Genomic DNA, 25537 nt, shown 5'->3' with positions numbered 1-25537 from the left:
ACTCCAAGGATTAATAACCTTTATCAGCTACATTTTCCAACGTAAGCTAAGCCTTATATAAACAAACTGAAGTATGAATAATCCTGATGGAAGATGTATTATTATTATTCCCATCACATGGACAATATTTTAGATGTAATACTTGAGCAAATGTAATTATACATTACTCAACTCTGATCAGTAATATTCTATGCCACCCCAAATAATATCTGGGTTACATATAACCTTCAAGAGCATTTTTTTCCTAAAATGAGCATTTCTAAAATAATAGGAATAAAATTGAAAGTGAATATATCTCATTTTCTCTGAATTCTTTTAATTATAGATTCTTCTGACCCTAAAGCTCATACTTATACCAGAGTTCAGGAACACAAGTATTTGCACTGAGAGTTATACAGTAACTGTAGATGCCAGCAAGAACAATTTATACCAGACATATATTGTCCACCAACCAGATAAGTTGGTGGGTGACAATGACCAAGAACAGATGATAGAAATCACCAAGTGAAGAAAAAATAAAAGACAAGAAGGAATGAGTAAGAAGACCATTTATTAGCAGATATTAATGGGAAAGGTATTTTTAAATTTGTTTTCTGCTAATGCTGAGAGAGGAAAATATTGTACAGAATATGTTCTCATATCCTCTAAGTCATGGAGTTTGTAGTTAAAATGTCAGTAACCAAGAAAATGTTTTACTGCAAAAGAGAGTAACATTCAAGATTTGACCTAGAATGCTGAATCTCAAAATATAGTTACTCCATAATGATTCTTAGTATTAATGAAGTTTGCTAGAATCATTAGATTTGCAAATATTTGATTGAATCTTCTTGTTGGTCTTGACCCAATCATGTCCTAGACATGTTTTTTTTTTTCCCTATTGAAAAACTAATAGCATACTTCCTGAAACCAGCATAACTGAACAAATAATTGCATATTTTTAAATTAAGATGAACAAAAATTATGAGGTAGGAAAAGTTATGTCTCCTCTCTTTTGGGATGGATGGTCAGTTTCCTCAATACTATTTGATTTGTTTAGATATTGGACATGTGGTCCTGTGTTTATTTTTATAAATGAGTTAAGATCTTTGTTTAAAGTCCTTTTTAATGGAGAACAGTCAGTGCTTTCTGAGGTACATTTTTACAACATGGGAAAGCGAGATGAGAATTAGTTTTGAAAACCGAGTTTTGACATCAGGTTTAAATCACTTTTTAAAAGAGGATGCTTTCAGAAAGGGTGCTTTTTACTGGGACAGTAAATGGCAACGTGTTGGGTTTGGAGAGTTACTGACAAGTGAAGAATGGAGGTGTCTGTACTAATTGTATAGATGGCTATGAACGTTCAGCTCAGAGCTGGTATGAAATCACCACTATGAGTGTGAAACACAGAGCACAAGTCAAAAAGAATCCTCTGCAGAGGACATCTGAGGATATTAGCCTGTCTCTGGGGTTCTTTTTCGTTTCTCCTTCCCATTCCTCTCCCCTCCAGGACCCCATGCTCCCCAACCCACTGCCCATCTTAACCCCTTCAGCTTTGTTGAGAAAGCGCAGTAAATCTGCGAAGGAGGGGAAATCATGGTGCATGACTAAGAAGACTTCTTATGAGGAAGAAGAAACCTGGAATCATTTAGTCGAAAAAAAAAAATAACCCAAAATTCTTCTCTTTTGAGAATGGTATGGATCGTTTTGTCCCAGCTTCCATGATGACCAGTAGTTTCAGGTGGGGTAAGGAAAAATACTCTTTTCTTTTTAGTCAAATATGAGTGCAAAGTGCTTGTAACACATTTATGTTGGTGACAAATGGTGCCTTATTCTGCGTAGCTTTTTAGTGTCCTATTGACCATCTCCACCATCTCTCCATGTGTTACAAAGTCTATGGCGAGAGACTGGGAAACTAGATTTCAGTTCTCCTTCTAGCTAATTTGACTGTATAAATTTGATGACTTTCAAGCATTGGCACAAGAACTGTTACTGCCATAGATTAGAAATCTAAATATTTTTCTATTTTGAAGATGATAAAAATATTTTGTCCAAGAGAATGCCTTTGTTGAGAATAAAATAAATTTATTAAGTATAGATTCAACAATGCAAGAGAACATAGTTCTTATCTGGAAACATGTAATTATGTATTTCCTCTGCTGAGCCAGGGACTGACATTTTAAATGTCTACTGTTTGACAACTGTGGTCAGACATCTCTACAGAGTTGAGCCTGCTCATTAGTGCCACATTAACCTTAACTTTGCCTCAGGCCATTAACTAGCAAACTGCACAGTTGACCTTTGTTCTACAGATATTTCAAACCGTATGGGAGGCACTGCTTTTAATTTGAGTTCTGTATTATTTGTGGACTGACTTTAGGGGTAAAAAAAAATCAATACGTGTCATTAAATAAAGAAGCGTGTAGTCTGAAACATTCCGCAGAGAGAAGTTCCATCTGAAAATAAGATTCTTCTGGAATACGTTTCCAGATAATTCGTTTTGGTCAAAATTAGATATGGTCCCGTCTATGTCGTGTTTATACGACATATATGTGACAGTTTATAAATGTTTTATAATTGCTACAAATTTCTGCTAGATGAAGACATAAGATTGAGAGGTAATGCCTTTTGAATATAGCTCTGTGTTCAGCAACATCTAATGAAATGAAATGCAACATCGAATGTAAAATCAGAGCCATATGCTTAAGTAAAAATGACTCCCGAGAGGAAATCAGCGAAGTTTGAAGCACGTGGTTGCCACTCTTTAAGCCATATGTATGAGGACCGTATCAGCCTTATTAAGATATAAATTAGTTTAGTGGCATATTTTTATACATTGTGGAGTTGCTATATTCAGGTTATAGAATCTTATACAGCTATTGAAAAATAATCAAGACTTAGATTTACTAATCTGATGTGGGTTCATGATATATTGTCAAGTGAGAAAATATATTGCATGTATATGTCTATAGCTTGGTCCCAGTTTTGTGAAACTAAACCATCACTATGTCTGTCTGTCTGTCTGTCTGTCTGTTTTTGGTTGCTAGATATTATGCACACAGAGGAGCTGGAGAAAGCATACCAGGCTGCTAACGCTGGTTACCTCAGGAGTGGGGGAGAGACGTACTATGGAGGGACTGATACTAAATTGTTCTTCATGTGCCTTTTGGTTACTGTACTATTTATGAAAAGATATATTACTTTTATCGTTAAAAATGACTAAAGTCAATAATAACGATACAGCCAATCAGAAGTGTTGCTCAATTTTATAGTAGTAACTGGGCATTCCTATGTCACCCAAACTATAAATGACACTTCAGGGTGAGTTGCATTTCCTTTCATATTTTTTTTCTTCACCACGTGACACATCAGGAGACCTTTCTGGCACTGCTGGCCTCAAGGGCATGGGAAGCAATGAAGCAATAACTATGCTGGTCCATGTTTCTCCTTTGCCTTTAGTAAGCTTAGGGCAAACAAGGCTGTGAGCGATGAATGATCAATTGTGCTGTGGCCCTGTTCCTCTTTTCTGTGCTGGCACAGTGGACAGAGCTGCTCATTAGGCAGGAAGCAGAATCTGTCCCATCGCTGCATCCTGCACCAGACCTTTTAGACTGGTAGAAATATACAGATAAATCCTGCTTGAACAATTTGCCTTCTCAGTGCGGATTTTGGCAGGGAGCATGTTGTGTCTGTGTCTTCTCGTCTAATTGTGTTCTATTGTCTACTAATTGTGTTCTATTAACAGAATTTCTGTAAAATATTTGACACAGGTGGAAATATTCTTCTATATAAAGGTTCATTTAACTCTGATTTATCAGATATTCAATATCAGCCCAATATTTCTAGGTGATGGCATTTTAATTAATTAATTAATTAGTTAGTTAATTAGTTACTGAAACAGAGAGCAAGGTCTGCCCTCATTAAATTCCTAAGTAAGTTAGTTGTTTTCACTTATATTTTTTTCCATCTCTGATTTTCACTTTGCTTAGTTTCCAAATAAGAGAATGCGACTGAATCACAGGTGCTCAACCCTGGCTACACATGTGGATCCTATAGGAAGCTTCTGGAAATGCTCAGATGCCCCGGGCCCACTCCAGGCCAACACATCTGAGTGATGGAGAAATCTAGGTTTACAGTTCAAACATTTCCTTGGTGATGACGTGTACAATTAGGACCAAGAGCCAGGGGAACAGATAATCTGTGGCGCTTTCTGGCTTTGTAACACAATATACCTGAGAGGTTTTAATTCTGATAGCTGTCTTACAGAGCTGTGTGCCTGAATATTATCATGCCCCTACATATTAATTTCAGCAGCATATATATATATATATATAATCTGTCTTGAGCCTGTGTAGTCTGGCACACTTTGCAGTCTTCCTCTGTAGATTTATTCCATTTTCTTTTTTTTTAAGTTTATATATTTATTTTTATAGGGAGAGAGAGTGCAAGTGGTGGAGGAACACAGAGAGAGGGAGAGAGAGATCGAATCCCAAGCAGGTTCCACCTGTTACTGCAGAGCCCAATGTAGGGCATGAACTCATGAACCATGAGATCATGACCTGAGCTCAGATCACGAGCTGGATGCTTAACAAACTGAACCACCCGGGTGTCCCAGATTTCTTCCAATTTCTAATGCAACACACCAGGAAGACCTCTCTGACAGTCTAGGAATGGGCCCCCTACTTTAGTTTTCCAAGTCATCTGTATCCTTTAAAGACTTTCAATTATTGTTATCATTAAAAAAATGTGTATTTTTAGAAGCTTCTAATTCTGGAAGCTCTTAAAACTAAGACTGCATCTGGGACCAATTCAGCAAGAATTTGTTGAGGGCCCATTGGATACCAGGCTTCACAGAAACTCTAGGGGCATGAGGAAGACATGGCTCTTGTCTTTATTGAATGTACCCTCTAAACAGGGAGGCAGACATGCAAACAAAGGGACTCTAGGGTCAGATAGCCAGGACCAAAAAACAGATGCCTGGTACTATGCAAGAAACAAGGATGAACAAATAAAACTGCACAAGCTGGTCAGGCAAGAAGGTAGAGGGCAGATGAGTTTTTAGCTGAATCTTGAAGGACAGGAAGAAAGTTGGGAGAATGATGGAGGAGAAGGCAATGCGGGGTCGAGGAAACCGCATGTGCTAAACTTGGAATCTTATCCCGCAAACATTGGAATATCTTATGCTGTGTGAGTATACATATGCAGTGTTGGCTGGTGTGTTGAGTGGAGGGAAGAGAGGCTGTCGTGGGCAGTTAAGGGGGTGGCGAGTGGAAAGGTTATGTGCGATGGTAAGACATTTTATCTGAATAGTTAGGGTTGTAATATTTATTTATTTTTGAGAGAAAGAGAGAGCACAAGCAGGGGAAGGGCAGAAGGAGAGGGAGACGCAGAATCCCATGCAGGCTCCAGGCTCTGAGCTGTAAGCACAGAGCCTGATGCTGGACTTAAACCCATGAACCACAAGATCATGACCAGAGCTGAAGTCAGATGCTTAACTGACTGAGCCACCCAGGTGCCCCTGAATCCTTAAAGTTTTAAAGCACTAAAGCATTGGACTGATTTCTAAAGCTAATTCTGGTTACAATATGTGACATGCTTTGAAAGGAAGATGGGAGAACAAAACTAGATGGGGATATCATTTGTTAAATGGTTACAGGCCCAAAAGGGAAATTACTAATTTGTGTGTGGCTTGACATATAGGCTTTGACTAAATATTCTGAAAAGCAATGTTTTCCTGTTTCTTAAAAATATTTTAAATATTTAAAGAATATTTCTGTTACTCTTAAGACTAAGTAAGATGTCTTAAGACCAAGGCCAGCAACCGCCATATTGAGCGTGGCCCCTCAACGGTAATGAGCTGGAGCTCTTACTGTCTTCCTGCGTTTCTTATGCTCCTAGTTTTATCTGGCAATGGTCTCATAACTGTAGAAAAATAATTGCGTAGATATAGTCACCCTTCCAGCAAGTTAATTTTGAATCATCCAAAGAATAGAATATTTTATTCATGGAGACATTTCATATAAAACTTGAAAAGGATGCATGATGGTGTATAGTAGGCCGGCCATTGACCTGGGAACTGAAATACGGATTCTTGTAATAGGACCAACATTAATTGGCTCTGTGGAAGCAGATAAATCTTTTTTTTTTTTTTTAACCTCATTATACCTACTGGTGCTTTATTGCCTTCAGTTCCAAATTCAATATTTTCTGTATCCAAAGTCGCCACCTCCCACCACCGCTCCTTCTTGTAACCACTTTTTCCACACCACCCTTACTCCCTGTGACCTAAGCACCTCCAAACACCGAATATGAAGTTCTGAAGTAAGATCTCTCCTCACATTTCTATCCTTATAAACCAGAACTCATCTTAGGATCCAGGCTTTCTTCAGTTATTTCAGTTGCAGAGAATTTGCTCCAAAGTGAATCATTCAACTTTTGGTAGTTCTCACTCTCTCTTCTTCTCAGAATGTGTGATCTATCAATTTTTAATTTTCTTTTTCTATCTTATCAATTAGGAGAGACTGAATTATGTTATAGTAGCAAACAACCCCAACCTATCATTGCTTTAGGACAAAAAATTGCTTTTTTCCACAACCTATGTACATCTTATTTTATTTGTTTTTTTAAATGTTTATTTTTGAGAGAGAGAGAGAGAGAGAGAGAGAGAGAGAGAATCTCAATCTCTGCACTGTTAGTACAGAGCCTGATATGGGGCTCCAACTCACAAACTGTAACGCCATAACCTGAGCTGAATCAAGAGTCAAAGGCTCAACACACTGAGCCACACAGGCATCCCCACAACCTATGCTCATTTTAGACCAGCGGGGTCACTGCTCAAGTTCACCTGCTTTATGCCTCAGAATGACCAAGCAGCCTCCCTGTGAATCATTGCCAGTCACCAGGAAGAGCGAAATAGAAGCTGGCCAAACCACATTGGTTCTTAAATCTGAAGCTTGGAAGGAACATATATCACTTCTGCATACATTTACTAGAACCCAGAGCCAAGCCACATACTAAAGCTTCCGAGTGGCTTTGAGCTTAGAATGGGATATTTGGGAACAAGCTAATAACCCCAAACCCTTGTTATCTCCTTCCCTTTCATACACAAATCTTTTCAAATCTCTTGCGTATTCAAACAGACAAGCATACACTCAACCAAAACTCCCTTCATGTTCATCTTTGGGACTTTTAGTTTCTCATTGTCTCTTTAATACTCATCATACTTCAAATCTGAAGTCCACTACTCTATTTCAAATGCTTTAATTATTGAATTACCTTGGTAAGGCTGTCATAACAAAATTCCACGGACCAGGTGGCTTAAACAGTAGACATCAGTTCTGGACGCTAGAAGTCCAAGGTTAAGATATTGGCAGGTTTGGGTTCTCCTGAAGTTTTTCTCTTTGGCTTATAGATGGCCACCTTCTCCCCGTGTCCTCACATGGCCTTTCCTCTGTTCACATGAACCACTAGCATCTCTTTTTTTCATTAGGACCCTAGCCATATTGGATTAGGACCTTTGCGTACAACCTCATTTGAGCCTAGGTACCTTTTAAAGTCCTTGTCTCAACATATGAATTTTTGAGTAACCACATATGGAGGACATTTCCATTATTTTAAGTAACCTCTCATAATAGCATTTTACACCGAGGAGAACCTCTGTAGGTTCAAATTCCCTTACTTTCATTGTTCACAGCTCTTATCATTGATGATTTTATTCCTTTGCTTTTTCTACTGCTGAGTTCATTTGACTTTTTCTGACTGCATGCTATTTGGCTGAGAGATTTCATCCACATTCATGACTGGTCACCACCTCTGTAGATAATGACTCTCACATCACGTGTCCAATCCCCTGGTTCCAAGGTTGCATATCCAACAGCAAACATCCATGGTATTCATGGTTCTTGTATCAGTAGCCTTAGCATCATTTGAGTGCTTCTTTGAAATGTGGAATCTTGGGCTGCCCCTTAGAACTACTGAACCGAACCTGCGTTTTGGCAGGATCTCCAGATGATGTTATACATAGGAAGTCTGAAAGTAGCATTCTACTTGATTTTTCTTTCTATACGTTCCCAAGAAATCGCAAACTGAACATGTTGAGAATAGAATTATTAATTGAATAGTTTTAACCTGTTTAATTACTAAACATTGACCTTATAGTAAGGTCATAACTGTTTTAAGATGTATAGTTGTGAACAAAACAAACTAAAAAATAATCCCTGCCTGCCTTAATCTTTTATTCTGGAGTGGAAGACAGATGAGAAACAAATAAAGCATAGTAAATAAGTACATGATGTACTAGAATAGAAAGTGATATGCACCATGGAAAGATGAAAATCTGGAGCAGGAGAAAGCAATCTTAAGTAGAGTGTGGGATGTTGAAATGGTTGTATTGCCCTCCTTTACTTCTTAATGTAGTGAATAACACTGAGATAATAATCATCCCCTCAGTCACCTCAGGGGGGTTGAAAAAGACAATTAGGAATTATAACTTTTACAGTAACTGTCAATTCTAAATTCTTAATGTCTTTCAACACCAACACTTTTCATGATGCTCACTGACATGTTTTTTCCACACCCCATATTTTCTCCCTTGGAATCTTGGTTATAGCCCTCTAAGTGACCTCAGTGACTTTCTACCTATTTCCACAGCCCTGTCATGATGCCATCATTTGCTTGGTGGAAAACTTTTAATGGCTCCCTCTGCCTTCTGAACAAAATGGAAACACTTTTAGATGATCGATAAGGCTGATTACAAACTGGCCTCTTCCAACCTTTTAACTATAATTCCCATAAGACTATTTCCCACTAGCTAAACTTCATATGAGTATCTGAACACACAATATTCTCTTTCCTCTTTATCTTTGCTTATTTGTTGTTGTTGTTGTTTGCCTCCCCCCCTTTTTTGGGGGGGCATGAAACACTAAAGTATTATCTAATTTTTTAAATGTTTTATTTATTTTTGATACAGAGAGAGACAGAGCATGAAAGGGGGAGGGTCAGAGAGAGAGGGATACACAGAATCTGAAGCAGCTCCAGGCTCTGAGCTAGCTGTCAGCACAGAGCTCGATGCGGGGCTCGAACACACGAATGTGAGATCTGACCTGAGCCGAAGTTGGAGGCTTACCCGACTGAGCCACCCAGGCGCCCCTAAAGTATTATCTAGTTTGTACATTTTTTTCTTGATTCCTTCTCCGTCTTCACATGTGGCACTGTTAACACTGTGGTATTGTGGATTGTCACCAGAAAATGCACTCTTAGCATGTAGGCACTGTCTTGTTTAGCTATGGTGCCAATACAGAGCTTGGGACTCAGTAGTGTTTCATAGTGTGTGACAAATAACTGAGCGTTGCTGGAATACGGAGTAAGTGGAAGTCTACAAGATGTCGCTTTCAGAGGGAACACATGTGAAGGCGTGAAGGTTTGGGGAACAGCAAGTTTCTCGCTTCTGTGGAAGCCTAAAGTATGGTTTGGGTCGCTGCTAAGATAGAGGTGAGGGAGTGCCTTCTGCGCCTTTCCAAGATGCTGTAGAGAGAGAGAACCATTGATGCTTTACGCAAGTGAGGGACCGCATCTGGGGATTATCAGATTTGAAGCTGAACGGGTGGCTCTTGGAGGATGAGAGGTGGTTGTTGAGGACGAGATGAGAGGCATGTCATTCCAGTGCCGTCATCCCAGCTAAGGCTGTGAGAGTAGAAAGAGGGACTGGGGAAAGAGGACTGGAAAAGGAAGACAGAAAGCTTTTCCAAGGATGATCTTTGGCTGTGAAGGCACCGTTCACTAAGATTGAGGAGGAAGTTTGGGGCCAATAAGAAATATCTATTCAGTTTTATACTACCAATTTGGTGATCTCAGCATTCTATCCGTTTTGCCAGGCCTCTTCATTTCTAGAAGACTTTGATTACAAACAGGTGGTTATTTATAGTGAACAGAATTCAGGATAGGAGTCACACACCTTTCCATTTATTAAACCCCATCTCACTAGGAAAGAATCAGTTGTCTTCATGAATTATGTTCTAGTGGCTGCAGCATGAGACTTGGTATTTGTTCGTGCATTCCAGGTAGTAGGAATATGGCCCTCATGGGGAAACGTATTTTCCACTTAAAGCATAAATAAGTATAAATAAGTGGAGACTGTGCTAGTTAGAAACTACAGCATACTTTTTTTTTTTTTGGATTGAGTATAAGCTAGAAGTGAGTTAGATTTATGCTTCCTGTAGTCATTTTGTTATCACTTTCCTGATGCTTTGCTAAAAATGTGGTAAAATATTCACCAAACACTTGCTGTGGGAACTTTTGATCTCTATGATATCGGATGTTATATATTTGAAAATGACGTTTATCCTACCTATGGATTAGTAATTATTTAACACTCCAGCCATTTCCACAAAGAGTTCTTTGAAAACAAGTAAGAGACAGAATTATAAAATTAATACAGCTGAACATCAGGGGTCCCTGCGTAGCTCAGTCTGTTAACCGTCCAGGTCCTGATTTCAGCTCAGGTTAGGATCTCACGGTTCCTGAGATTGAGCTCTGTGTTGGACTCTGCACTGAGATTGCAGAGCCTGCTTGGGATTCTCTCCTTCTCTCTTTGCCCCTCCCCAGCTCACGCCTTCACTCTCTCATGCACATGCTCTCTCTTAAAATAAATAAATAAACATTAAAGAAATACAGCTGAGCATCAGTGCTATCAAAATCATATTTACTTCTTAAAAATGTGGTCCTTTCAGCTGTATTTTGGAGCAACCCCTCCTCTTTGATCCCATTTTTAAAGAAATCATTTAAAATAATTTTCATTTATTCATTTTAATAATTAAATATTAAATATTTAATATACATTTAAAATAATTGAATCAGTGGGGTATGTAATGTCATAATTGCTACATTTTTATTCCTCAACCTATGGATTTCTGTTTGCTTTTCTTCTCCTGTCCCTGTGTCCTGTCCCTGTCCCAGAGGACATCTCCTCTTTACTAAGTTAGAGGCTTTTCATTTTGTTGGCCAAAGCATTGGTTTATGTAAAAAAGTTCAAAACTAGTTTTTAGGACTTAGTTTTTTGAAATGCTAAAACTCAGGTGCCTGGGACATCAAAGCTTTGGTTTTCAAAGTTTTATTTTCATGCTTTTGAAATGTGGTACATATCTTTTTTTTTCATGTTTAGTAAAGACATTATTTTATGATCTTATACTCCAACGAGAAGAAGCAGATAGGAAAATCACCCAAGTTTAATAAACTTTTAATTAGTAAGCAGTCCATTAGCTTGTTAAGAGCCTCTGACATTTCTGTGTGGATAAGAAAGTATTTCGTGTTACTGTGGTATAGACGTCACAGCTGGTAAGAGCTTTTAGGGGTGTGTATACAGTGGGGACTAAGTGTGTGTGTCTGTGTACGTGTGTGTCTGCTCCTCACAACTCTGTGGTCTGGAGTCATATAAAATCCTTGCTCTGTGAAAACTTTGATTCAAAAGAGTACATTTCAATACATCTTTTTTAAAAAAAGTACGGCATTTACATTGATTGTTAGAAAAGTATTGAGACTATAAAAAAAAGAGCAGTGAACATTTAAGAACAGTTGCATTCTAAACTTCACGCACAACAAATTATATCATTTATATTGGCATTTGTTGTGGATTTTTGGTTTTAATTTGTTTCTGTTATTTTCCCATTCAGGGAATTTATCAACAGCCTTCGGCTGTACAGGACTTTCTATGGAGGCCTGGCTGACACGCTTTGCGTCAATGAATTAGCTGCTGCTGATGGACTGCCATGTTGGAACGGGGAAGATATAGTGAAAAGGTATATGATGCGTCGTTGTTGTGAAAAGCATAATGGCCCCTTTCGTCCCTGCTTTCTTTTCCCAGGTCTTAAATGGACTACTGCAGTTGTCACGTTGCCACAGAGATTAAAGTATACCACAATTTCATCTCTTTAGTTTCTTGGAAATACATTTGAACCTTTTTGACATTTTAGAAATGTGATAGCAGTCTGTGCTGTTGGACCATTCTCTCTTCCTTTCTGCCTTACTAGGACTTTCCAACAATTAAGTGTAATTTACCTTCTATCCAATCTGTCTTGTTTGTCAAATATCCTATTTTTTTGTTTATGAATTTTAGAAAGTGAGGAAATTCAGTAAAATGTGAATGTCTACACAAAGATTCACAGATACATGAATACGGGTCTCAGCAGCGTTACTATGTCCTTCTGTGTGCATGCGTGCGTGCGTGTGTGTGTGTGTGTGTGTGTGTATCTATGTAAGAATGAGGGTACTTCCATGTGTGTCTGTTTGAGGCATTATTTGTGTGTCATCAACTGTTCTCAAGCTCAGGCAAAAGCTTTGCCTTTTTTTCCTCATTGTCTAGAATTTCTTTGACATTTTCTTTTCCTTTACTTCCTATAACTGATTGTGCTCTGAAGTAATCTCCTGGGCTTCACAAAGTCCTAAACTCCCCCTCTGTAGTATATAACAGTAGTCAGTGTATCTGGCTGGGAACTGGTCTTTTGATTTTCCAGTGCTGGTGATTGTTACAGTAACGATTGCTATAGAAATGGGTTGCTTTTGGGGTTGAATGTTTTAGTATATTTTATTTTGAACAGTCTGCGAAAAGAAAGGGTGTTAAGCTTTGTGATTTACAAACATGCCTACCTGTCACAAAAATAGGTGGTTTAGTTACCACAAGAGGGATAAGTTCATTGAAAATATTACTAGCAGGGCACCTGGGTGGCTCAGTTGGTTAAGTGTCTGACTTTGGCTCAGGTCAGGATCCTTCAATTCGGGAGTTTCAGCCCCTTCAGGTTCTGCACTGACCCTGTGGAGACTGGTTGGGATTCTGTCTCTCCTCTTCATTTTTTGCCCTTCCCCAACTTGCACTGCTTTTCCTCTCTCAAAATAAATAAACCTAAAAATGTTTTTTTAACCTAAAATATTATTAGCTAATTAAGCTTAACCATAACACACACATACTGTTATTAGATAAACTTAAATAATGGAAATTGTTTACATATTCCTGTGATCGTATTTATTACAAAGCTTGCATTCCTGATACATTAAATGATTATTTTGTGGTTTATATCTGAATATCTCATAGAGATTCTTAGATTGCACAGAAAAAATTATTGAAGAGGGGAACAAAATTTAATCAATTAATTTGGGGGACACAATTAAAGTTAAATAAAGTATTTGACACAGCTAGTGTTCTTCTTTCATTATGTTCTTTGGATGTTAGAATATATTTTTTCATTTTTATTTCTTGCCTTTACTGAGAGCACTTACAATATAGAGTACTTTGAGTTCTTACAGTCTTCATGCCAGTGAACGTTTTGTCACTTAGGTCTGGTAATTAAATTATACTTTGACTTGTGCTTTCTCTTTTCACCTTGTTCAAGCTGGAAGTGAGGTCTTTTGTGTGTATTAACAGTTTTCCTACAAAGACTGGTGAGAATCCCATGGTGACTAAAGATTTAGTATATTATATAAGTATATATACCATATTACGTAACATTATATCATCTCATTCTAGAGCTGTGAGAACCTTAGTTTCAGTTTGTTCTACTCTCCTGCACTGTTTGGGCCAGGGTTTGTATAATAAGAAATACTGTTGGGGAAATCAATGATTTAGAAACCCTTTTCATAGGGCTAGACTTTTCAACTCAAAGAATGTATTTTCTTCTACATCATGTACTTCTTAAGACTCCATTCATGGCTTAGGAAGAAAACAAAAGCTCATCTTTAGCAAGAATTCTCTATAGAGAGTGTCCACATTTTTGATAAAGAAAGTGATTCTCGTTTGTTTCCAGCTCATTCTCCCCTTCCCTGCGTCACCCAGCCTCTTGTCTGTCAGCCACTTCCCAGGGCACTGTTCCACTGCACCCTCCTGAGAGCAGCTTGCACGTTGCCTTAATCTTTCCTCAAATATCCCTTCTACTTCACGACCACAACTGCCATTCCCTTCTTCGAGAATATTTCTGGTCCATCCCAGTCCCGGAGGTCCCCAACCTCCTTCCACTCCTCTGGGCTCCCCTGGGATCAGACAAGCCTCCCACCCTGGCGCTATCTCCAGGCTTCTTCCAAAACAAACATTTTCCAGCCCTGATTATTTTCTAGCAGTTGGCCAAGGTTTTACAAGCATCCATTATCTCATTTAATTCTCCTAAAACTCTACTCCCTAATGCTTCAGAGTCAGCTGACTGAGTGGTATCTCTTTTCTATTTGATTTTTAGAAAACTCTCATGTGTACATGACTTTAAAAAATATATTTCACTTAAATTGTATTTTAATTTGTGGCTCAGCCAATTCTTGATATAAATATTCAACAGGATTTCTTTTTTCTTCAATGCAAAGTCAATGCTAAAATCTAAATATCCTTCATATCTTGTTGATTAATTATGGTATCTTCACTGTGGAATATTATGTGTTAGTCAAGAATTATGCATATTCATATCTGCTAATATGGACTATTTTCAAAAATTATTAAAATTAGTTAAAACTAGGCTATAGCATTTTATCAGCAGATCTAAATAAAAAATAGCAGTATTAGTTCTGCATTGGATATTTCTGGATAGTTATAAGAAACATACTTAAGAAGTACTGGGGAGCTTTTTATTTTTTATTTGCCTTGTATTTATTTATGTTTAGTGAGAAAACATGTTACAGTCATGTTAGAATTATGGGCTGTTATGTTTTTCTTTTTTTATAATTATTTTTTAAAGTGAAAGGGCTATTTTTACCTTCAATTTCTAAAGAATTTGGCTTTTCATAGTAATTTTGTGATAAGTTTTGTCAGAGCATTAATGGATATGGTTAAATACTGAATGAGTGAATTTATCTAAGAAGTCTTCAATATAACGTTAAGTCCTGATGAACATTGCAATCTTGAATTATTAGGTACTTTCTCCTTAAGACAAAAGGAAGTATAAAAATGATCGTTGCATGAAAGCACTAAGATCCTCAAATAAAATACTTGTTTTGGAGATGTGCACTTGGTGGAGGTAAACAATGCCATTAAATTTTGAAGAAATGAATGATCAAGTGAATGTGTACCACATTTAGGGGTGATAGCGGTTTTTCCTTTCTAACGGTGGATTATAAAACTCATCAGATTCATTCTAGAGAAATTATGCCAAACACATCAATAGGATAAATTGGTGGCCAAGATTGACTCTATCACTCATTAGAAGAGCAAAGTGATTATTTTGGCAAGACTTCCTCCCCGGAAGGCATTTTTTAGGAGAGGATTGATAAGATTATTTATGTGCACAGACGTGCTGTCTCAAAAACTAGGAGAGCCATACTGATTGATTCAGTATTATGACAGTCCTATTAAATGGGGTGAAATCAGGTTTGTGCTCATCAAAAAGGGTGGAATTCCTTTGTGACTGTAGATGAAAATATCTCAGATATCTGTGGGATATGAGGACTGTTTAATTTGTGAAGCAAAATCTGTTTTAATTCAAATGATTGTAAAGACTGCATGGACACCATACTCTGCACTGCAATACTGAGGCCAACAGTTCAAAGAATTTCTGGCATAAGATGAAAATATGTTGCTGAGTTCCATGCAGTCTCTCTCTATCTCTGGAAGTCCCTCTTATCTCCCCTTCCTGTGTCTTCATCATGAAACAAAACTGTTCTCTGAAAGGCGTGTCAGGCCTTCTGCTCCCTGAGCTCTGCTCTCCGTTCTCTGTGATTACAAATTGACTGTTTGAAGGTTTGCACTAGTCTTCGGCATATTGAAGTGCATGTGACAGCTCCTTAATTACCAGGGCTCCCTTTTTCCTTCTGATTAATAGACAGATAATTCAGTTCCTCTCCCTCAGTCTCTAGGAATTTGTGACCTGTACAACACCTCTCAAACCAGCCAGTAGCTGCGAGGTTTCTGAGCAAAATGAATAACCCACATGATTTCTACTTCATCTTGAATTATTCTTTCTTAATGTTTCCTTCATAACTCAGCATTTTCCTTTCAAACTCTTATTATAAAGTGCCGCTTCTCAATGTAATATAATTGAATATTTAAAAAATCATGGGACACCATTGGGCGGCCGACTTCGGCTCAGGTCATGATCTCACAGTTCGTGGGTTCGAGCCCAGCATCGGGCTCTGTGCTGACAGCTCGGAGCCTGGAGCCTGCTTCAAATTCTGTGTCTCCCTCTCTCTCTGTCCCTCCGCCATTCTCTCTCTCTCTGTCTCTCTCTCTCAAAAAAAAAAAATTAAACATAAATAAAAATAAAAACAAATAAAGACATGTTTATGATATGTACAAAGCATAACAGATGCTGTGAAGTAAGAGAGACCAAAAAAATCTAACAGACTTTCAAATAAGGTGTGGAAATATTTTCCAATAGGGGCTGAATCTTAAATAAGGGACTCAAAAACTTTTTAATAAAACAGGTAATATGTGATATGCGTCTCCATTCATTCATTTTCTCCCTTTCATCTAATTAAAATAACTTCCCTAGGGAAACCTGAGAGGCTTATTTGGTTGGGCTTCTGACTTCCGCTCAGGGCAAGATCCCATGGTTCCTGGGTTTGAGCCCTACTTCAGGTTCTGTGCTGACTGCTCAGAGCCTCAGTCTGCTGTGGAATCTGTCTCCCTCTTCTCTCTGCCCCTCCCCAGTGCTCTCTTTCTCAAAAAAAAGAAAAATATACATTAAAAAATTTTAAATAACTTCTCTGAAATATTTATGGATGGGATTAGATGATGTCTGGGATTTGCTTTTAAAGTAACTCAGTGAATGGAGGGAAGAGGGTGATATTGTATTTAAAACGAGTGTTTCTGTGTGTGGACAATCGTGGGAGCTGTGTTATGGGTACAGGGTGGCTTATTCTCTATATGTGTGTATGTTCAAAAGTTCTATAATAAAACACATAAGTACAAAAATGATAAGGCATAAAATGTTACACTTAAGTAGCTACTGTGTCACATTGTTTTAGACACTGGGGATACAGTGATAGAAAGACAGACATGAGCCATCTCTCATTAGATTAGGACATAGAGGAGATGAACACAGACCAAATAAGTGCATGTGTGAAGAGTCTGCAAAATCTTTAAGATCGTCTGGACCTTTTAATCAACAGATTTGGAAGCAAGAAAGAGTGGGAGCAAATGTAGTCTTGAAAGAAATGCTTCAAATTTGGTGGCCTATGAATTGCATTATTTCTGTTCGTGTATAACCTTTCAGATTATCTTTTCTCCTTCTCAACATTCTCTTTCATTTGAGCTTCATGGCTGTGTGCTATTTAGTATTAACCCTTCCTTTGTTCATTATATTAATCATTCATTTAGAAAGTCCTTAAAGCCCAAAAGTTACAAATGTTAGACTCAAGAGCCAGGCCAAAGAGCTTCTTAATATACGATTAGGTACTTACTAGTAATGTAAATTCATGTACCTTCATTAACCACTAATTGTATTAGTTATCTTGTCTTTAAGACATGGCTGCCAATAACACCTGTCTCAATTTTGATAATTAAATGTTATTCACAGAAATAATTTAGAGTACTAGCAATCACATAATAAACATACCACAACTGTTACAGATTATTATTATTATTAAACAGTGTATAATCATTGACATTAGTAGAAATGAAACTCTACTGAACTCTATTGGATGAGTTCTATCTTGGATCAGAAGACTTTCATTTGAAAAACAAAGATATGTATGGAGGTTAGTTTGAGTCAGTAAAAATATTAGAGATTTTGGTTTGGGAATAGGAGATAGTCCCTTTTTAATATTTTAATTATATTAGTTAATATTCTAGATGATAATTTCATGAGTTGGTAAGGAAAATTTACCTAAATAAGCAGTTTTTCAACTACCTTAACTGTAGAGAATTATTGTCTGACTTGTATTCATGCAACGTATCAGTTTTCTTAAGGGATCACTAAAAGTTAAGATACAAAGAAAAAGCACTATAAAGATAAAATAAAAATATTTTACTCCTGAGCTGTACTTTGGGAATATTCAGTCACTGGCCGTAGCATCTTAGGGTTGATCCTAACAAACTACCAGTTGACTGGAAATAAAGCTCTGAAACCATACTAAATTTCAGTACGTCACACACCAGATTGTTTTGGTGACACGACAATTTTAAGGCTGCTACACTTACAGTCACCGCTCTCCATCCACTGGGTTTTCAAAGGAATTACATATTGTGAACAGCATCCCTAGAACAAAATGATTTTGAACGCCAGCCATCACCTCTAACTACTCAGTTTCTTGCCAGACCTCCACAGTACACATAAACTATTTTTAACTTACTTGTTTCCATCAGGGATTGTGTGTAGAGGAAGATATAAAAAAAAAAGATAGCACGATAAAAGTTTACTGAGGTGGAAACCTAAAGGACCTTTTCCCATCTGTTTGGCACAGAAGTTGTTATCTTTGGGGTTACGGATTTCATCACAGTTCCATAGACTTGTGACTTCCAGATTGTGTTAATGAAAACAGCAGCAATCCGAAGGGCCTCTAGGAAGCCTGTTCCTACATGAGCCAGACTGGTTCCTTAGTTCTCCTTCATTTTCATAGTGAGCTTACAGGTGAAAAACCATTCCCTTTTCAGTAAAATAGGCGTAAGTTTGCTAAACTACCAAAAGGGCACATAGTTTTTCTAGACTGGTCCTGTATTTCCACAACATAGCATATACATTCATCAGTGAATGATTTATCATATTTTAAAATAAAATGCCAGAGGACAGACGAAAGACACCAGTCACTTATTCATAATGCTTTCTTCTTCAACTAGACTCCGGGATTGTCTCATAAATTTATTAGAGCATCTCATCAGTTATCAGCACATTTTATTGGCCAGCCAACAAAATCCTTATTTCCTGACGCAGTCTTCAAGACAAGTACTTTAGTTTTGTTAGGTATTATTGAAATGGGTTTCCAAAATCTGATGTAAACTTACTTACACCTTAATGAATGTAACATTTGAAGAATATTGACCTTTATGTTTTGTCTTACCTGATTATTTATTTCATTGTTCTGAAGATTTCATTTTCTCATAGCTATACTAAAATGAAGAAATGTTTTTCATATTTTTGTTGTTTTATTTCCTGGGGGAAAGATGGATGCAAGTTTTTTTTTTAGTGTTTGTATAACATAGGCAAAGTTTACTTTTAATCAGTTTTGTATGTAATGACAGCCACATCGAGTTCAAGTTATAAACTTTTAGATAGTGAGTAGAAACCGAAGACTCTCACAGTAATGAAGGAAATGAATCTCAAGTTTGGAAAGTAGTGTAAAAGTCAGTCCATCCTATATAGAACAAAACTTTTAAAAATGGTTGGGAGAAAGGGAAGTACAAATAAGAAAATTTTGCTCTCTATACACTTCAAGGTAGTGCTTAAATTTTTTATAATGTCAATGTTAGTATAGTCTGAAAATATGGTATTTCCATGTTAAGAAACACAATATGCTTCTTGAATTTTCTCTGTTAGTATCAGCCAAACTTTAATCTGAACTGGTGAGTTGCTACACACTTCTTTTCCCCATTCAGTGCAGTCTGACAGCAAGAAAGCCTCCTTTTCTGTAAATTGAAGACTTTTCGCTAGTCATTAAGGTTTTGATATATGATGTGTAATGATGTAAATCCATTTTCATATAAATTTTATACAAATTAAATATGAAATGCCAGTTATGTACATGGATGTAATATTGGTTCCTTTCTGATTATTTTAGCAGAATCTAGGCATTTTTAGGTATATTGGATCATTAAATCAACAGCATTTTGGATGATATATTTAAATTATTTTGTATCAAGCAAAATTAATATCTTTTAGTTAGCATGGAATACTTAAATATAATGCAAAGTAGTAAAAAATGTACAGTGCGATTGGTTTGGAAGTGAGTCACTGCCATCTAATTTTAGGTCACACTTCTCATTTGGGATATATACTTCTTCAGAGGTAAGATGTAATGCTCTGTGGGGGAGAAGGAGCCACAGAATAAACATGAAACCTGCCGTGAGTGGGCTTTTTATGTGATGGGCATATGGTAACTTATTGGATGCATTAGGGTTCTCCAAAGAAATAGAACTAATGGTCTCAATAGTTATCTATCTATCTGTCTATCTATCATTTGTCTATCTTCTCTCATCTGTATAAAGAGATTTTACGAAATTGGCTCATACATTTGTGGAGACTGGCAAATCTTAGATCTGTAAGGCAGGCTGTCTGGCTGGAAATTCTGGCAGAAGTTGATGGCTTAGTCTTGAGGCCAGAAACCATTTGAAGGTAGAATTCCTTCCTCTTCCAGAGACTTCGCTTTTTCTCTTAAGCCTTTCAGTTGATTGGACAGCCCCACCCACAGCATGGAGTTGATCTGCTTTACTTGAAATCTATTTTAAACATTAATCACATCTAAGAAATACCTTCACAGCAATGTTTAAACTAGGGTTTGATAAAACTATTGGGTGTTACAACCAAGCCAAGCTGACTCCTAAAATTAACCATCACAAGTAGGGTTCTAGGTGATGAATGAGAGGGCAAGTCTTGCTGTTTTGGAGCTGATGTTCTACAGGCAGCTGGGAAGGACCCTATGTTCTATTAAGTCTCCAGGGAGAACGTCTCTGGAGAATATATTTGAGCTGAGAGTGTGAGAAGATCTTGTGTTTCCAAGTAGAATGTCATGTGTGTCTGCGGAAGCGAAGGAAAATCAGTGTGTGTGGAACAGACAGACATGAAGGATGTGCAAGGATTTTCTGTCAGGGGGAGCGCAGATGGGGCGGGTGTCTGATCACACAGGCGTGGGGGGGGGGGAAGCTTGCATCTTACTCTCGGTGCTTTGATAAGTCCTTGCAGATAATCAAGCCAAGGCAGCTGTAATTCGGATGCTTTATGGAGAGTAATGTTGGATATAAAGCTGAGAGAAAATCAACACAATCAAAATCATATTGGCCAATCTGTGCATGGTTATATGTGAGAGAGGAAAGATGAAAAAGAGGAATAGCACATGCATCTCTAAGGAATAAGAAGTTATCCACAGTGAATGAAAATCTTTCACATTTGGGTTATCAGGGAAATGTAAGTCTTGTTTGCAGAGTAATATTATACTGCAAGGAAACAACAAGTATATAACCACGCCGGGGATACAACATGCACAATACATATCACAGAGAGATCCCCCCTCCCCCCTCCAGTGAACTGCTTCCTCAAATTAATTAGAAGAACACAAAAAATCTAGAAGATTGGACAAAGTACATGAATAGGTAGATCATAGAAACTTATCAGGGACTCTTAAACATATGAAAAAAAATACTCACCCTCAACCTACAAATTAAAGAATTTCCAACACAAACTAAATGAAAGCAAATTAAATTTAAATATTTATCTTTTCACTTATGCTAATGAGGATAAGTAAATTTGAAAATTCACTGCAATGACCAAGGTGTGGCGAAAAAGGCATGTCCGTCCCCCAGTAGGAGGGGCAATTGTTTCTACATCTTTGAAGGGCAGTTGGACAACACCTGTCAATATTTCAAATGCACATGACCTTTGAATCAGCTGTTTAACATTTAGGAATTAATCTTCAGATTTACTAAGATATGTAAACAAAATAACATGCATTGCACCTCGTTTATGGTAGTGTAAGGTATGGATGACCAACATACCTATTAATAGGGAAATAATTAATGACTATGGTATATTAAAAATGGAATATAATTTAGATTTTTTAAAAAGAAAGAGGTAGCTATACACAGTGATATGGAAATAGCTAAAGAAGAGGACTGAAGGATATGTATAGGAAGAAAAAAATGATTGCTTATAATTTCATGTGCTTTTATAATTCACTTACCTTGTACTTTTAGTCCTGTTCCAAAAAACAAAAAGTAAAATTATCCATGAAAATATTAAAGGAAAATTATCTGTCTTTCTGAAATACCGAAAGACGTCTTAAGACAGTATCTTGAAAAGCTGATGCATCAAATAAAATTAAATTGGCAAATCAAATAAAAGCAAACAAAAGTTTCCTAAATGTTTTTTCAATGTAAGGCTCAGAATTATTTGAGAAACAAATGATACGAAACAGGGAGAAACTGGTAACTACTTCACTGAAGGGCAAACCAGTGGTTGAGAGATTAAAAAGGGTTGGGGGCAGGCTAAGTTTGCCTGACACTGCTCTCACGAATAACTGAGTAGAACCCAAATCCGGCCTGGTTCTCACATCTCACACCCCGGATAAGAAGGTGTGCTATGGACTGAATGTGTCCCTCCCAAATTCATATGTTGAAACCTAACCTCTAGTGTGATGTGATGGTATTAGGTCAGAATTTGGGGAGGGATTCGTGCTGGGGCTCCTGGTGGCTCAGTCAGTTAAACTTCTGACTCCACTTCCGCTCAGGTCATGATTTCATGGTTTTTGGGATCGAGCCCCATATCTATCAGTGCAAAGTCCCTTGGGGTTCTCTCCCTCTCTCCCCTCCCTGCTCACACTCTCTCAAAATAAACTTAAAAATTATTTATAAAAATAATGGGATAAGAGACTCAGAGAGGGCCTCTTTGGTAAGAGAGGCTTTGATAAGAGATCCCAGAGAGATCTCTCACCACTTCTCCCTGTGAGGACACAGTGAAGAGATGCCTGAACCAGGACCAGTCACTGCATTTGTTGACACCTTGATCTTGGACTTGCCAGCCAACAGAACTGTGAGATTTAAATATGTGTTGTTTATAAGCCCGCAGTCAACACTACTTCTGTTGAGCAGCCCTGTTGGAGTAAGATAGGTTGCATAGAGATAAGGAGAGAACATTGTGTTTGGTTCTTTCCAATCAGGGCTTTTCTTGCCTGTTTGGTTATTTTATTACAGTTCCTGCAATACCAAACCAGAGCAAATAAATTTATCAAGCGTACGGCTTATGATATTTTAAAGTAAAATGTAAGAGAGATGTAGCATAATCTTCACACTGGAAATTCATATATAGGGAGCCTGTAAGTGAAATGATAAAAAATTAAGTTAATCCCAGATACAGAAAAGGCATGTGATGACATTTGGTAATTGGATAGAATTTTACATTTTTATCTTTTCTTTATACAAAACTATATATTCAGGAATGCTATTTTCCAATACATAACTGATTATATATTTGCTTTTATTGTCTGAAATTTACATATTGGTTTGCCTTATTATTTTTATCTAAGCACTTTACTTTTTCCTAGAAAAAGTGTTTTTTTTTAAATTTCATCTAATTAACTTCTTTTCTTTTGTGTTCTGCAACTCATTAGGAAGATTTTTTTTTTTAAGAGATACTAATTATATTACATAGAGACCTCACCTTGAAGAAGACATAGGAAAACATAGTTCAAAGGAAATGCAGGGGTGCCTGGGTGGCTCCGTAGGTTAAGCATCGGACTCGGTTTTGGCTTAGGTCATGATCTCACATCATGCTCTGCGCTGATGGTGTGGAGCTTGCTTTGGATTCTTTGTCTCCCTCTCTCTCTCTGCCCTTCCCCTGTGCTTGCACGCTCTCTCTCAAAATAATTAAATAAACTTAAAAAGAAATGAAATACAATGTGATACTCCCTGAAGGAACCCCTGGACAAACTTATATTGTGTGTGTGTATGTGTGTGTGTGTGTGTATGTATATATGTGTGTATATATATATATATATATATGTATATATATATTTTTTAATGTTCCGAACATTTAGTGCATTTAACTCTCCAAGTTTTGCCCTCCACCTCAGACCTTTATTATGTTAGGGCATCACAAAATTTTTTAAAAATAATCATTTTGTCCTATGATTTTAGACATTTAACATAGGAAAGAACCTGTTTCCCTCCTAAGGAAGTTTAGATATCAGAAAGTGATAAATCTTATTGTAGAAGTGATGTCATTCTTGTTTGCATAAAGATTTTAGAGCAGACTTGGTATCTGATACAATTCCATTTTGCTTTGCAGTGTGCTTTCTACATAATGAATTTTGCATATCAGATCGCAAAGACTTTACACAGCCAGAATTTTAAGTATTGCATATTCTGGAAGAAAAGCATTGATCGAATCCTTCTTAGATATTTAGTATCACTGATGGAAATTAATTATTTAAGCCACATTTGGATCTGTCGCAGTGCTCTTGAGGAAAGGTGTTTGAAAATCACTTCTCTTTCATGCAAATATACAAAATACAGTATACAGAGTTTTGCATAATAATGGGTATTTTGGGGTTTCTAAATACTGACCATAATATAGACTGCTGAGTCAATGCAAACAAATATAAGGTTGGTATCAATCATACTTGTCCTTAGTATAATATCTCGAGGAAAAAAATGTCTGAAAGGGAAACTCACATGTTATTTATGATAGTATTATTTAATTTAAAAGAAATGTTAGGAATGAAGCAGATCATCTCTACACAAGGTGGAATATTAATATATAATTTTTAGTGTATGTATTTTGGATGAAGATTTCTGTTTGGAACATGATATTTTCAATATCATCTGCGTCTACAATTTTTAAATATTCTCCAGCCAGAAGCTCCATCCCTGGCCTAGACCCTCAGATTAAACAATCTCTAGATTGTAAAAGCTTCAGACCTGGACAGCTAATTAGAAATTTATTCATGCAAGATGCAAGTCAGCTTCTCTTTGGGACTCTAGCCAAATCAACATTGCAAACCTCAAGAGGCATACACAAACCTGACCCATTAGTGCGTATATCGACATAATTTATCTTGCTTTTTAATGTGTGTCTTTTGGGAACTATTCACCAACAAATGTTATTATTATTTTTATTATTTGCTTATCTTGAAAAAAATTTTAATGCCATTCCTGGGAAGACACAGGGTTGTTTTGGGATGCCTAATTAGCAGTTTCCTGTTCATTTTACTTGCAAATGCATTGCTGTCCTCTCTAAAAGTTTCATAATAGCCCAGATGACAAACTGTTTCAGCTTCATAAAGATTTCACCAATAAACAAACTGTTTAGTTTTAATTCAAAAGAAACTAAAGAGCAGCTTATGGGTGGTACACTATGGAGAGAAATCCCATAATGTCCAGAGGGTTCTCAGAGGATGTGGAAGTCAAGAATCTTTCTGTCTCTTGTCTATCTTGATGAGGCAGATGATTTCTAACTGCATACAAATGAGCGTAAGTAACTTGACATCATGAGCAGTGTAAGCTGCTTCAAAAGAAGTTCCCTATTTAAGAATTTCTGTTACGGGATTTTAGCTTTCTCTCTACTGAATTGTATCTGACAAATGTTTACACGGTGCCTACCGTGTGTGAGGCTCTATTGAATATTAATGTCGTGTGCACCATGTGCCCGTTAAAAACGCACAAAAGTGATTCCTGCCTTCTTGGGAACTGCAGGACCTGTGGAAGCACTCGTGAGTGCTGGGACAGTGACACGCAGGGTGCTATGGGAGTGTACTGACCAAGCTCCCAGAAGTCAGGCAGAAAGGGATCTAGATGATTCTGCTGGTTCCTCAGTACCCCACCCTCCTCTTGACCTGCCGCACACTCATTTCCCTCCTTCTGGAAGTGTTGGCCAACAACGCCCAGCTGGCATCTTCTCCAAGGATTGCCACCTGGCCCAGAGTGCGTGTGCTGCTCTCAGACGTGCTTCCCCAGGCC

The 25537-nt window shown here is 37.4% G+C and overlaps 1 protein-coding gene across 1 annotated transcript in view; it reads left to right on the top strand.

The window, feature by feature from the left end:
* Positions 1–25537, top strand: part of GPC5 (glypican 5) — a 1348699-nt gene that overhangs the window by 303664 nt on the left and 1019498 nt on the right. Inside the window, exon 5 of the mRNA XM_029936541.1 lies at positions 11643–11768. Coding sequence (XP_029792401.1) covers positions 11643–11768 — 126 coding nt within the window. The remainder of the gene's footprint in view (positions 1–11642; positions 11769–25537) is intronic.

The sequence above is a fragment of the Suricata suricatta genome, chromosome 4 (assembly GCF_006229205.1).
Source record: "Suricata suricatta isolate VVHF042 chromosome 4, meerkat_22Aug2017_6uvM2_HiC, whole genome shotgun sequence".
Taxonomy (NCBI): Eukaryota; Metazoa; Chordata; class Mammalia; order Carnivora; family Herpestidae; genus Suricata; species Suricata suricatta.
The sequence above is the reverse complement of the archived record's forward strand: the minus strand, read 5'-3'. Positions and strand labels throughout refer to the sequence as shown.